The sequence below is a fragment of the Nerophis ophidion genome, linkage group LG16 (assembly GCF_033978795.1).
Source record: "Nerophis ophidion isolate RoL-2023_Sa linkage group LG16, RoL_Noph_v1.0, whole genome shotgun sequence".
Classification (NCBI taxonomy): domain Eukaryota; kingdom Metazoa; phylum Chordata; class Actinopteri; order Syngnathiformes; family Syngnathidae; genus Nerophis; species Nerophis ophidion.
Window position 1 is genome coordinate 36,653,359 of NC_084626.1, and position 13,779 is coordinate 36,667,137.

Consider the following 13,779-nt stretch of genomic DNA (forward strand, 5'->3'; position numbering starts at 1 on the left):
AATTCAAGGCAGGCGCATACTATGTACCCTGCGGATATGTGTGTATTCACATATACAGTGGGGCAAAAAAGTATTTAGTCAGCCACCGATTGTGCAAGTTCTCCCACTTAAAATGACAGGTCTGTAATTTTCATCATAGGTACACTTTAACTGTGAGAGACAGAATGTGAAAAAAAAAATCCAGGAATTCACATTGTAGGAATTTTAAAGAATTTATTTGTAAATTATGGTGGAAAATAAGTATTTGGTCAACCATTCAAAGCTCTCACTGATGGAAGGAGGTTTTGGCTCCAAATCTCACGATACATGGCCCCATTCATTCTTTCCTTAACACGGATCAATCGTCCTGTCCCCTTAGCAGAAAATTAGCCCTAAAGCATGATGTTTCCACCCTCATGCTTCACAGTAGGTGTGGTGTTCTTGGGATGCAGCTCAGTATTCTTCTTCTTCCAAACACGACGAGTTGAGTGTATACCAAAATGGATACATGGATGATACAGCAGAGGATTGGGAGAATGTCATGTGGTCAGATGAAACCAAAATAAAACTTTTTCAAATTCTGTTTCTCACAGTTGAACTGTACCTATTATGAAAATTACAGACCTCTGTCATTATTTTAAGTGGGAGAACTTGCACAATCGGTGGCTGACTAAATACTTTCTTGCCCCACTGTACATATATATCAGTAGAAGCATTTAAGTTCCATCTTTAAAACTCATTTGTATACTCAAGCCTATATAAATAGACCCCCCTTTTAGACCAGTTGATTTGCTGTTTCTTTTATGCTCTGCCCCCTCTCCTTCGTGGAGGAAGGAGCGTGGGCTCAGGTCCGGTGGCCAAGGATGAAGCCCTGGCTGTCCAAAGTCAGGACCCGGGGTGGACCGCTCTTCTGTGCATCGGTTGGGGACACCTCTGCACTGCTGACCTGTCTCCACTCGGGATGGTCTCCTCCTGGCCCCTCTATGGACTGGACTCTCGCTATTATGTAAGATCCACTGTGGACTGGACTCTCACAAGATTATGTTAGATCCACTCAACGTCCGTTGCACCGGTCGCCCAGGGGCGTCCCCACATCTGCGGTCCCCTCCAAGGTTTCTCATTGTCCTATCGGGTTGAGTTTTTATCATATCACGTCTATACTGCCATAATATGATATTCGCCTATATTCCTGTGCACTTATGATGTGACTAAGGTTTTACTACTTACGTATAAAATACTAAATGGTCTATCTCCATACTATCTTGCTGATTGTATTGTACCATATGTCCCCGTCAGAAATCTATGTTCTAAGAACTCCCGTTTATTAGTGATGGCCAGAGACCAAAAAAAGTTTTTGGGCTATACGTTTTCTATTCGGGCTCCAGTACTCTGGAATACCCTCCCGGTAACAGTTAGAGATGCTACCTCAGTAAAAGCATTTAAATCCCATCTTTAATCTCATTTATACACCTTAGCCTTAGATTAGATCCTTTTTCAGACCAGTTGATCTGCTGTCTCTCGTTTCTGCTCTGTCCCCCTCTCCTGCGTGGAGAGGTTATAGGGTTTTCACGGAGAAGGCGCTAGCTGTTCTAAGTCGGAATTTGGGATGGACCACTCATCAATTGATGATATATACAAGAGGATCCCCTGCTGGCCTCCCTATGGACTGGACCATTTCCCCTCGACCCCAATCTGCAGTCCCTTCCAAGGTTTGTCGTTGTCTCATTGGGTTGAGTTTTTTCTTGCCCTGATGTTAGATCAGAGCCAAGGATGTCGTTGGGGTTTGTGCAGCCCTTTGAGGGATTTGTGATTAAGAGTTCTACAAATAAACTTTGATTAGTGAGAAGGTAAAAGAGATTGTACAGTCAAAATAAATTGGATGATTAATTTAAGTGTGTACATGATTAATTTGATTTTTTCTTTGTGATTCATCACATGAGTTAATATGTGAATTTTGACATCCCCAATATATGTATATACGTATATATATATATATATATATATATATATATATATATATATATATATATATATATATATATATATATGTACACACACACACAAACAAACATATACGTTTGCATGATCTTCCCGTGACTGCGTGGGTTCCCTCCAAAAACATGCACCTGGGGATTGGTTGATTGCCAGCCATTTCAACCGCGTGTCCCTTTTGGGGTTGCTGGAGCCTATCTCAGCTGCATTCGGGCGGAAGACAGGGTACACCCTGGACAAGTCACCATCTCATCACAGGGCCAACACAGATAGACAGACAACATTCACACTCACATTCACACACTAGGGCCAATTTAGTGTTGCCAATCAACCTATCCCCAGGTGCATGTTTTTTTTATGGAGGTGGGAGGAAGCCGGAGTACCCGGAGGGAACCCACGCAGTCACGGGGAGAACATGCAAACTCCACACGGAAAGATCCCGAGCCCGGGATTGAAACCAGGACTACTCAGGACTTTCGTATTGTGAGGCAGATGCACTAACCCCTCTTCCACCGTGCTGCCCGATTGGTTGATTGCCGACACTATAATTGGCCCTTGTTTGTGAATGTGAGTGTGAATGTTGTCTGTCTATCTGTGTTGGCCCTGCAATGAGATGGCAACTGGAGGGTGTACTCTGCCTTCCGCCCGAATGCAGCTGAGAAAGGCTCCAGCACCTCCCGCGACCCCGAAAGGGATAAACGGTAGAAAATGGATGGATGGATGGAATATTTGAGTTACGTCGCAAAAAGAGTCACAGAAAGCCGCTAGATCATGTTCTTACTTTATCCATATGTTCAACAGAGGAGGAGTTATGGTAATTTTAAAGGCCTACTGAAATGAGATTTTCTTATTTAGACGGGGATAGCAGGTCCATTTTATGTGTCATACTTGATCATTTCGCGATATTGCCATATTTTTGCTGAAAGTGTTTAGTAGAGAACATCCACGATAAAGTTCGCAACTTTTGGTCGCTAATAAAAAAAGCCTTGCCTGTACCGGAAGTACCAGACGATGTGCGCGGGACGTCACTGGTTGTAGAGCTCCTCACATTGTTTATAATCATAGCCACCAGCAGTTAGAGCGACAATTTCCCCATTAATTTGAGCGAGGACGAAAGATTTGTGGATGAGGATAGTGAGAGTGAAGGACTAGAAAGAAAAAAAAAGGCGAGGGCAGTGGGAGCGATTCAGATGTTATTAGACACATTTACTAGGATAATTCTGTAAAATCTCTTATCTGCTTATTGTGTTACTAGTGTTTTAGTGAGATTATATGACACCTGAAAGTCGCAGGGTTTGGTGACCGCCAGTGTTTCCGGTGGGAGGAGGTAAGAGAGTCCGCAGCTGCAGAAGGACGCAAGCTCCGCTCATGTCTACGGTAAGTGCCGACTTATTACCAAAAATTTCTCACCGAAACCTGCTGGTTGACATGTGGTCGGGAATCATGTTCCCTTGACCGCTCTGTTCCATAGTTAAGCCTCACCTTCTGTAATTTTAAACAAGGAAACACCGGCTGTGTTTGTGTTGTTAAAGGCAGCTGCAATACACCGCTTCCCAACTCCATCTTTGTTCTTTGACTTCTCTATTATAATTGAACAAATTGCAAAAGATTCAGCAACACAGATGTCCAGAATACTGTGTAATTATGCGATTAAAGCAGACTACTTATAGCTTGGATCGGGCTGGAAAAAAATGACCGCTACAACCGGTGACGTCAAACGCACGCATCATCATACCGCGACGTTTTCAACAGGATACATTGCGCGAAATTTAAAATTGCAATGTAGTAAACTAAAAAGGCTATATTAGCATGTGTTGCAGTGTTAAGATTTCATCATTAATATATAAACTATTAGACTGCGTGGTCGGTAGTAGTGGGTTTCAGTAGGCCTTTAATGGTGATCAGTGAATGAGACTGTCAATAAACTGCCAAGCAGCTATGAAATGTGATGAATACAATATGATTGGACTGGTAATAAAACATGTTTGATATAAAAAAATATACAATTTTTGTTTAAAAAAATATTTTCAAAAAAACCTGTAGGCCAGTATGAAAATATAATATATATCTGGGTTAAAAACCTAGATCAATGTACTGTATACTGAGATTATGCATTGCTGTTTTTCCCCAGAAGAAGTCTGAACTGTGTCCCTCTTTCCCCCTCCTCTTTTTCCATCTGTGTCTCTTCTATAGGGTTTGGCGATACAGAAGTTTTCGGTATCGAGCCGTTACCAAGTAAATACAGGGCTTATTACCGATACCAATATTTTCCCTGGCTAATTTTGCAGATCCATAAATGATTTGCCTTTATTTGCTGGCATGTATGATTTTGCGACAACAATATATATCGTTTAAAAAAAAAGTTCATACTCCCAACAGGCTCCTTCAGCTTCGTTCCCAGTGTTCGATTCAAGAACTCCTTCAGTCTGCACTCCATCCAGCTGTATAATCACTCGCTATCCAGCAATAGATGATGTTTATTACCTGACACCTTCTATGTTAGCTACTTCTCTTTGTTTATGTCTGTTTTCTGCTGGATTTACTCTCAATTTTAGGCTGCAGCTGTTACATATACTGTAATATTGTACATGGTAATTGTTATATATTGTATATATGATATAAACATATAATATATCAGTATATATCATGTACTGTACATATATCACGTATATATGTTATATTTTATATTGCTTTTTAGGGCTGCGAATCTTTGGGTGTCCCACGATTCGATTCAATATCGATTCTTGGGGTCTCCATTCGATTATATATTAATTTTGTCAATTCAACGCGATTCTCGGTTCAAAAACGATATTTTTCCGATTCAAAACAATTCTGTATTCATTCAATACATATGATTTCAGCAGGATCTACCCCAGTATGCTGACAGCAGAGTAGTATATTTTAAAAAAAAAATGCTTTGTAATTGTAAAGGACAATGTTTTATCAACTGATTGCAATGATGTAAATGTGTTTTAACTATTAAACGAACCAAAAATATGACTTATTTTATCTTTGTGAAAACATTGGACACAGTGTGTTGTCAAGCTTATGACATGCGATGCAAGTGTAAGCCACTGTGACACTACTGTTCTTTTTTTTTTTTAATAAATGTCTAATGATAATGTCAATGAGGGATTTTTAATCACTGTTATGCTGAAATTATAACTAACATTGATACTGTTGTTGACAATATTCATTTTTGTTTTACTACTTTTGGTTTGTTCTGTGTTTCAATTGCTCTGTTTATTGCACCTCTGAGTGTTGCTGGGTCAGATTAGGTTTTGGAACTGAAATGCATTGTCATTGTATTGCTGTGTATTGGTTTGTTGGAGTGATTTAAAAAAAAAAAAGAGAATCGCGATTCGTATTCGAATCGATTTTTTCCCGCACCCCTATTGCTTTTAGTCTATGTTATACCTGCATTGTCCTTTCCATCTTTTCCATCATTTATAACTGAGCTACTGTGTGGAATATTTTCCCTTGTGGATCATTTAGGTTTGTCTAAGTCAGACCTGGGCAAATTAAGGCCCGTTAAGCTTTTCTATCTGGCCTGCCGGACATTCCCAAATATTTTTTTTTTAGATTTTTAAGATGGAAACTGTAGCTACCATTATGATGTGCAGTGATGTTTTCTAATGACCGTAAGTCTTCAACTGTACAAAGTATTAAAATGGTTGGAATCTGCGCTTTTGGATGATATACTAGTTACTATGGAAATCTAATTAGTTACTATGGTAATCTAATTAGTTACAACGGTCATTTTATCACTTACAATGGTAATCTACGTCACAGCAGCTCAGACGAGCCACCAAGCAGTGTGGATGGGGAGCGTTTCCACAGATGCGGTAGGAGATTTTCACAACAAAGCTCTAAAGTTTAGTGATATATCAGATTGTAGGTGGGATAATTTTGTTCATATTTCACTGTGGGTTGCATTTTTGTTGTGTTTCACTTGATTGTAAAATATGTCGATCGAAAGGGAGTGTGAAATTCATATTTTGTCAATATTCAGTGTTTTATCCTTCATAGAAAAATGTAAAAATTCCATTACGTTTTTAAGGCGGTCTGTCATAACGTTTTTAGCAATCAATCAGGGATTATTGTGAGGTTTTGTAATAGTGTTCATGAAAATAGATGTACCGGACCCGAGACACATTTTTTCCTCTAAATGTGGCCCTCGAGTCAAAATAATTGCCCAGGCCTGGTCGTAGTCTAAGTCGGGAACCTTTTTGGCTGAGAGAGCCATGAAAGCCAAATATTTTAAAATGTATTTCCGTGAAAGCCATATAATATTTTTTAACACTGAATACAACTAAATGCATGCATTTTTAAGTAAGACCAACATTTTTAGAGTATAATAAATATATTATTATTTTTTATAACATTGTTATTCTGGGGCTTCACGGTGGAAGAGGGGTTAGTGCGTCTGCCTCACAATACGAAGGTCCTGAGTAGTCAGGGTTCAATCCCGGGCTCGGGATCTTTCTGTGTGGAGTTTGCATGTCCTTGTTCATGTCCTTGAATGCGTGGGTTCTCTCCGGGTACTCCGGCTTCCTCCCACTTCCAAAGACATGCACCTGGGGATAGGTTGATTGGAAACACTAAATGGTCCCTAGTGTGTGAATGTTGTCTCTATCTGTGTTGGCCCTGCGATGAGTTGGCGACTTGTCCAGGGTGTACACCGCCTTCCGCCCGATTGTGGCTGAGATAGGCACCAGCGCTCCCCGCGACCCCAAAGGGAATAAGCAGTAGCAAATGGATGGATTGTTATTCCGAAGCTTACCAATAATAAATAAAATACTTACCATTAATGTGACTTGTTGAACAGATGCGGTAGAAAACAGATGGATGGATTAAAATGTTTTATATTTTGAACGTTATTTTTTACACTGTGATTACCAGCGGAATTACTCATTACTTATCGTGTTAATCAACGTCAGCTAATAGGCCTATAGCCTACTATCACTAACGGCACTCATAGAAATCTGCATACCTTTATCTTGTGACTGTTTCTCATCTTCATCTTCTCTCCTTTTTCTAAATTGGGCACCTGAAGGCATTTTCGGTCTTTTACTTTGCTCCCTGATGACGATGACTACTCAACATTACATTTTGCCAACAACGCCCATTCGCCCGTCAATCAACCGGACTCATGTGAGTCACGTCGATGACTGCACAGACTTTTTATTTTCTTCATTTTTCACATAACCCATTTATTTACATGTAGGTATTTGTGTCTATTTTAATTTTAAGAGTGAAATAGGATTTATTTGGAAGTAGTTTGTGTTGTGTGACCTCACTGGCCTGGGATCAGTCTATCCCTTGTGCCCCTTGCCTTAAAGGAGTTAAGACACTTTAACAGGTCCTCGATTGGATAAACACTATTAGCAATGCAACCTAAGAAAACAGATATTTGTGGAAATAAACAGAATACTGTATTTCCTTGAATTGCCGCAGGGCATATAGTATGCGCCTGCCTTGAATTACTGCCGGGTCAAACTCGCTTTGCAAAATAATTCAAGTTTCAAGTTTATTGTTCTTCGGTCAACAAACAGTTATACATACATGAAATGAAAAATGAAAACATGTCTCAGACCGAAAGGGTTTAGGCTGAAGTTGAAAACTTATTGCGCCTAACCCTATAAGCAATGTCAAGTACAAAATAAATATAAACTTCTGAAAAATGTTGAAATGTCCTTTGCACAACACATTGTGAATACCCATTATACACAACATGAGTGTAGTTTAATTATATATACAGTAAAGGCATAAGAAATATCCTTGCACACGTATTAAACCTTTGCACCAATTATATACTACAAACAATTATACTTTCATTATTATTGATATCCCAGGTTTAGTTTTCAATCAACATTAATCACAATGTTGATTCAAGAGTGATATATTTCTTCAAGACAATGGTCTTGAAGTGTTTTTTAAATGTGTGAATTGAACTGGAACATTTTAAGGAATCATCCAAGCTGTTCCACAGTTGAACTCCTTTAACAGAAACACATCTACTTTTTAACCTCGTTCTTATTTTTGCTTTCTGAAAGAAAGCTGAACCTCTGAGGTCAAAGGGATTCTCTCGGGTTTGAATCTCACTAGTAGACACCCAGGCAGCACGTGGTTATGAGCTTTGTAAGCCACAATAGTAGTATTGAGGTCAACAAGATCGTGCCGTTTTAATTAGCGCATGCTTGGTATTACCGCTTGGTCAAACTCGTGACGTCACGAGTGACACTTCCCCTGTCATCATTTTCAAAATAAAGTAGGGTGATTTCAATACCGGTAATTTGAAATCGCATAAAGGGAAGACGATTAAGAGCTATTCAGTAGGATTTAAAGGCCTACTGAAACCCACTACTACTGACCACGCAGTCTGATAGTTTATATATCAATGATGAAACATTAACATTGCAACACATGCCAATACGGCCTTTTTAGTTTACTAAATTGCAATTTTAAATTTCCCGCAATTTTCTTGTTGAAAATGTCGCGGAATGATGACGCGTGCGAGTGATGTCACGGACTGTCAGGAAATATTAGTGCTGCACCACTGGCGGCTGAGAGTCGTCTGCTTTAATCGCATAATCACACAGTATTCTGGACATTTGTGTTGCTGAATCTTTTGCAATTTGTTAATTTAATAATGGAGACTATAAAGAACAATGCTGTTGGTGGAAAGCGGTGGATTGCAGCTGTCTTTAGCACCGAGACACAGTCGGTGTTTCTTTGTTTGTTGTGAAGCAGAGCGGTCAAGCGAACATGTTTTCTCTACGTCAACCAGCATGAGTTTGAATGGGAAAATTGTGATATATATATCTTATCGGAGACATCATTAGATTATTCATCGTCCTGCAGCAGCTGTCAAAAAAGGCAGCCCGTGAGCTTTGCTCCTTGGCTTCTCTCTGAGACACTGCCTGTTCACCGCAGCCATCCGACCTCGAGGTATGTCTTTACAATCTCACTAAAACACTATTAAAACAATAAGCAGATAAGGGATCTTCCAGAATTATCCTAGTAAATGTGTCTAATTCCATCTGAAACGCTCACACTGCTGCCGCCCGGAGCCGTCGCTTTTTTTTTTCTTCTTTTTTTTCTAGTCCTTCATTATCAATATCCTAATTCACAGATCTTTCATTTTCGCTCAAATTAATGGGGAAATTGTCGCTTTCTCGGTCCGAATTGCTCTTACTGCTGGTGGCTCCCATTATAAACAATGTGAATAAGTGTGGAGCCCTGCAACTCATGACGTCACGCGCACATACTTCCGATAAAGGCAGGGCTTTTTTGTTAGCGACCAAAAAATGTTTTCTACTAAATCCTTTTAGCAAAAATATGGCAATATCGCGAAATGATCAAGTATGACACATAGAATGGACCTGCTATTCCCGTTTAAACAAGAACATCTCATTTCAGTAGGGCTTTAAGGTCCAAGCTTACATCACACTCAAATTTTTACTGCATGCCTTCGGTAAGTGCCGGAGTGAGAAGAGGTTTTAAAATAATTAGCGCATGCTTACTTTTACCGCATGCCTTTGGAAAGCGCAGGAGTGAGAAGAGGTTTTAAAATAATTAGTGCCCGGGCGGCAATTCAAGGAAATACGGTACTATCAAAAATATCGGTATCGCCACAATGGTATCGGCTCGATACTGACACGGCCATTTGTATCGGCGTGACTGATATTTGGATCGATCCTTCCACCGCCTCTTCTCGTCTGCCGCAAGGTTGCCCACCTACCACCGGGGGAAACAGAGAAAAACGCGTTAAAAGAATGTTAAAATGCTTTCTCGGACGTTGCAACGGCCATCGAGTGATTGAAGAAGATGATCCTTTCCCGTTGTCTTGAGGAGGCTGTGTCGCTGCTGCGTGGGGGAGTGAGTGGGTCGCTATATCCTGTGGCGTTTCCTGTGTTTGTAAACTAGACGCTCTCGGAAAAAAAAAAGGTCGGGCGGTCGAAGCTACAAAGGTAAAGCGCCATCCTTTTTTTATTCCTTTTTTCTGCATGTTTTTTTTGGAGGTGTAGTTTGCCGGGGCGATGTTCGGTTCAAACGCGAATGGCAGGAGACACACGACATTTTAGCTTCGATGTTAGCCCTAGTTAGCCATGATGGGGGTGGGCTCTCCACGACGGCCATTATGGACGTCTTTATCGCCCCCATCTAGTCTTGAGTCGCGCTTTGTCTATCCAGACTCATGCACAAGAACCACAACATCTAATCCGACCGTTTCAAAGGAAATATTAGAGTTCGCTGTGAGTATTTAGATGTGATAAGTGAGTAAAATGAGGCGCAGTGTTTAACACAGGAGTGGTCGAGGGCGCTATCAAACAGCCAGCTAATGGCTACTTCAAGTTAGCTTAGCAGAAGGCTACAACCGCGAAGGCCCGGCTAACCAAAATAAAAATATCATATTTTCCCTAGACAAAAAGCTGCTATAATGTAAGACATGTATTTCCATGGAACACTCGACAATAACATTTTTTTTGCGCTAAAGCTTGTTGTGTAATTATTTAGCAAGCCGTAACAACGGTAGCTAACCAAAGCTAATATATCTGAGTTTTTAAATTAGTTTGCTCGTTGATGATTTTTTATGTTTGGTTTTGTATTGTGTAGTTATATTTATATCGTGATTATTATTCTGCGACTGTAAATTGTTTGCCTGTTTTCTTATTGAGGCTTTTATTTAATTTAAATTTTTTTGGTCTGTATTGTGTAGTTATAATTATATGCTTTTACTTGTAATTGTATTGAGTTGTGGACCCCAGGAAAACTAGTGGGTTGTTGTGGCAACCAGCTAGTAGGGATCCTTAATAAAAATCAAATAATATAGCCAAGTAGCTTACTTGTTCAAAAAAAAAAAAATATATATATATATATATATATATATATATTCCCTCCGGGTACTCCGGCTTCCTCCCACTTCCAAAGACATGCACCTGGGGATAGGTTGATTGGCGACTCTAAATTGGCCCTAGTGTGTGAATGTTGTCTGTCTATCTATGTTGGCCCTGCGATGAGGTGGCGACTTGTCCAGGGTGTACCCCGCTTTCCGCCCGATTGTAGCTGAGATAGGCGCCAGCGCCCCCCGCGACCCCAAAAGGGAATAAGCGGTAGAAAATGGATGGATATATATATATATATATTATCGTATTTCCTTGAATTGCGGCTGGGGCGCTAATTAATTTAAAACCTCTTCTCACTCCTGCGCTTACCAAAGGCATGCAGTAAAAGTAAGCATGCGCTAATTATTTAAATGATAAATGGGTTGTACTTCTATAGCGCTTTTCTACCTTCAAAGTACTCAAAGGGCTTTGACACTACTTCCACATTTACCCATTCACACACTGATGGAGGGAGCTGCCATGCAAGGCGCTAACCAGCACCCATCAGGAGCAAGGGTGAAGTGTCTTGCTCAGGACACAACGTACGTGACGAGGTTGGTACTAGGTGGGGATTGAACCAGCGACCCTCGGGTTGCGCACGGCCTCTCTCCCACTGCGCCACGACGTCCCTATTTTAAAACCTCTTCTCACTCCGGCACTTACCAAAGATATGCAGTAAAAAATTGAGTGTGATGTAAGCATGGACCTTAAATCCTACTGAATAGCTCTTAATCTTCTTCCCTTTTATGCGATTTCAAATTACCGGTATTGAAATCAGCCTCCTCCATTTTGAAAATGACGACAGGGGAAGTGTCACTCGTGACGTCACGAGTTTGACCAGGCGGTAATACTAAGCATGCGCTAATTATTTTGGGAAGCAAGTTTGACCCGGCAGTAATTCAAGGCAGGCGCATACTATATGCCCTGCGGCAATTCAAGGAAATACGGTATATATATATATATATATATATATATATATATATATATATATATATATTTTTGTTTTACTTTAATGGCGATGATTGTTACCGATTACAATAGAACACGGATTAGAACGTATTTATAATATACTACGTCATTACCTTATAAAAGACACTTTACAATGATCTATTGAAATAGTTCAATTGTTGCTTCACATTGAAGTGCTGTAATTCAAATATCATTTGCATGTAGTGCTATTAAGTAAACACGTGTTCAAACAGAATTATCTTGTTGCATTAAGGTGTTTATCATCACATTGTTTAGATAAACTCACGGTTTCTTTGGTACAATTCAAAAATTGTTGTAGATGTGCTATGTAAAAAAAGTTTCCTTACCTATATGCTCTTTAGTATGGATGCTTTATCATAACCTCTTGTCAACTTGTCCCATGCTTTATATGTTGTCAGTTATTACCATGTCTGTCTGTTTTTGTCTATAGATGGTAAATTTCCAAAACAGATTTAGGTGTGATTATAGATGAAGACATGTAGATCAGTGGTTCTCAAATGCGGGTACGCGTACCCCTGGGGGTACTTAAAGGTATGCCAAGGGGTTTGTGAGATTTTTTAAAAATATTCTAAAAATAGCAACAGTTCAAAAATCCATTATAAATATATTAATTGAATAAAACTTCAACAAAATATAAATGAAAGTTCATAAACTGTGATAAAAACATATAACAATGCAATATTCAGTGCTGACAGATGGATTTTTTTGTGGACATGTACCATAAATATTGTTGTTAAAGATTTATTTTTTGGAGAAAAAATGTTTAGAATTAAGTTCATGAATCCAGATGGATCTCCATTACAATCCCTTATGAGGGCACTTTAAGTTGATGATTACTTCTATGTGTGGAAATCTTTATTTATATTTGAATCACTGGTTTATTTTTCAACACGTTTTTAGTTATTTTGATTTTTTTTTTCTAAATAGTTAAAGATCATTACAAATGAGCAATATTTTGCACTGTTATACAATTTAATAAATCAGAAACTGCTGACATAGTGCTGTATTTTACCGCTTTATGTCTTTTTTTTTTTCAACCAAAAATGCTTTGCTCTGATTAGAAGGTACTTTAATTTAAAAAAAATTCACAGGGGTTACATCACTAAAAAAAGGTTGAGAACCACTGATGTAGATGACTTCTTAGTTGGACTAATTTTGACAGATGAACTCTCCCGTTGGTCTATGGATGGGTTGCCAAACATTATATTCATACATGGGTTCTTGTAGACATTGTAATCAATTTAGAAAGCAGAGCAAGTGCAAAGTACTTTTAATGTAGAGCCGGGGTGTTCAAAGAGAGGCAGGGGGTACTTACAATGTATGTTTTTACCGGTAATTACCTTCAGTTGTTTCCGATTTTAATATCTTAACCAAAATACATCAATATAATCAGCTATCAGGTGATTGCATGCAATATGCTGGTGACAGGAATTTATACAATGGTTTGTACAGCTAAATAAATACATAAGTTCTAGATAGTATTTTTTATTTTTGAGGGGGCGGGCTGGAAACCGATGAGGGTCAATACAAAGAAAAAAAACACATGTGAGCCAAAAATGACCCAGAGTCCGCACTTTGGACACCCCTGCCTTTAGTAGAGTACATGTTGCCGGAAGGCAAGAACTGTTGCTGTTGTTATGCCGTGTTTGTCTATTTCATCCACATCCTCCTTTTCTTCAGTTTTAATGCTAGATGAGTGAAGTGGGTGTGGCTTCTCACCAGCCTGACCATCCTGACTGACTGACGGATCTCTGGATGACCTTGCCCCCACCCCTGTCCCTGCGCTCACACACACCGTTACCACAGCAATGTCACATCTGCCCAGCAGCTCAGTCCGTGACCATATGAAATGGGTTTGTTTCTGTTCTAGAACACCAATGTGGTTGCACATAACTTTGAATGAGCTGTCTTGTGTCACTCAGGATGTTGT

The 13,779-nt window shown here is 39.5% G+C and overlaps 1 protein-coding gene across 48 annotated transcripts in view; it reads left to right on the forward strand.

The window, feature by feature from the left end:
* Positions 1 to 652: 652 nt before the first annotated feature.
* znf740a (zinc finger protein 740a) overlaps positions 653 to 13,779 on the forward strand; it is a 37,508-nt gene continuing 24,381 nt past the window's right edge. For 27 of the 48 annotated variants that reach the window (XM_061875081.1, XM_061875092.1, XM_061875079.1 and 24 more), the window contains exons 1-2: positions 9,647 to 9,944; positions 13,530 to 13,702. In XM_061875081.1, coding sequence (XP_061731065.1) covers positions 13,658 to 13,702 — 45 coding nt within the window. In that variant the 5' untranslated portion in view covers positions 9,647 to 9,944; positions 13,530 to 13,657. Of the gene's footprint in view, positions 1,689 to 9,643; positions 9,945 to 9,979; positions 10,230 to 13,529; positions 13,703 to 13,779 lie in introns of those variants that run through there. The other 21 variants (XM_061875068.1, XM_061875082.1, XM_061875084.1 and 18 more) reach the window with 5 other exon arrangements.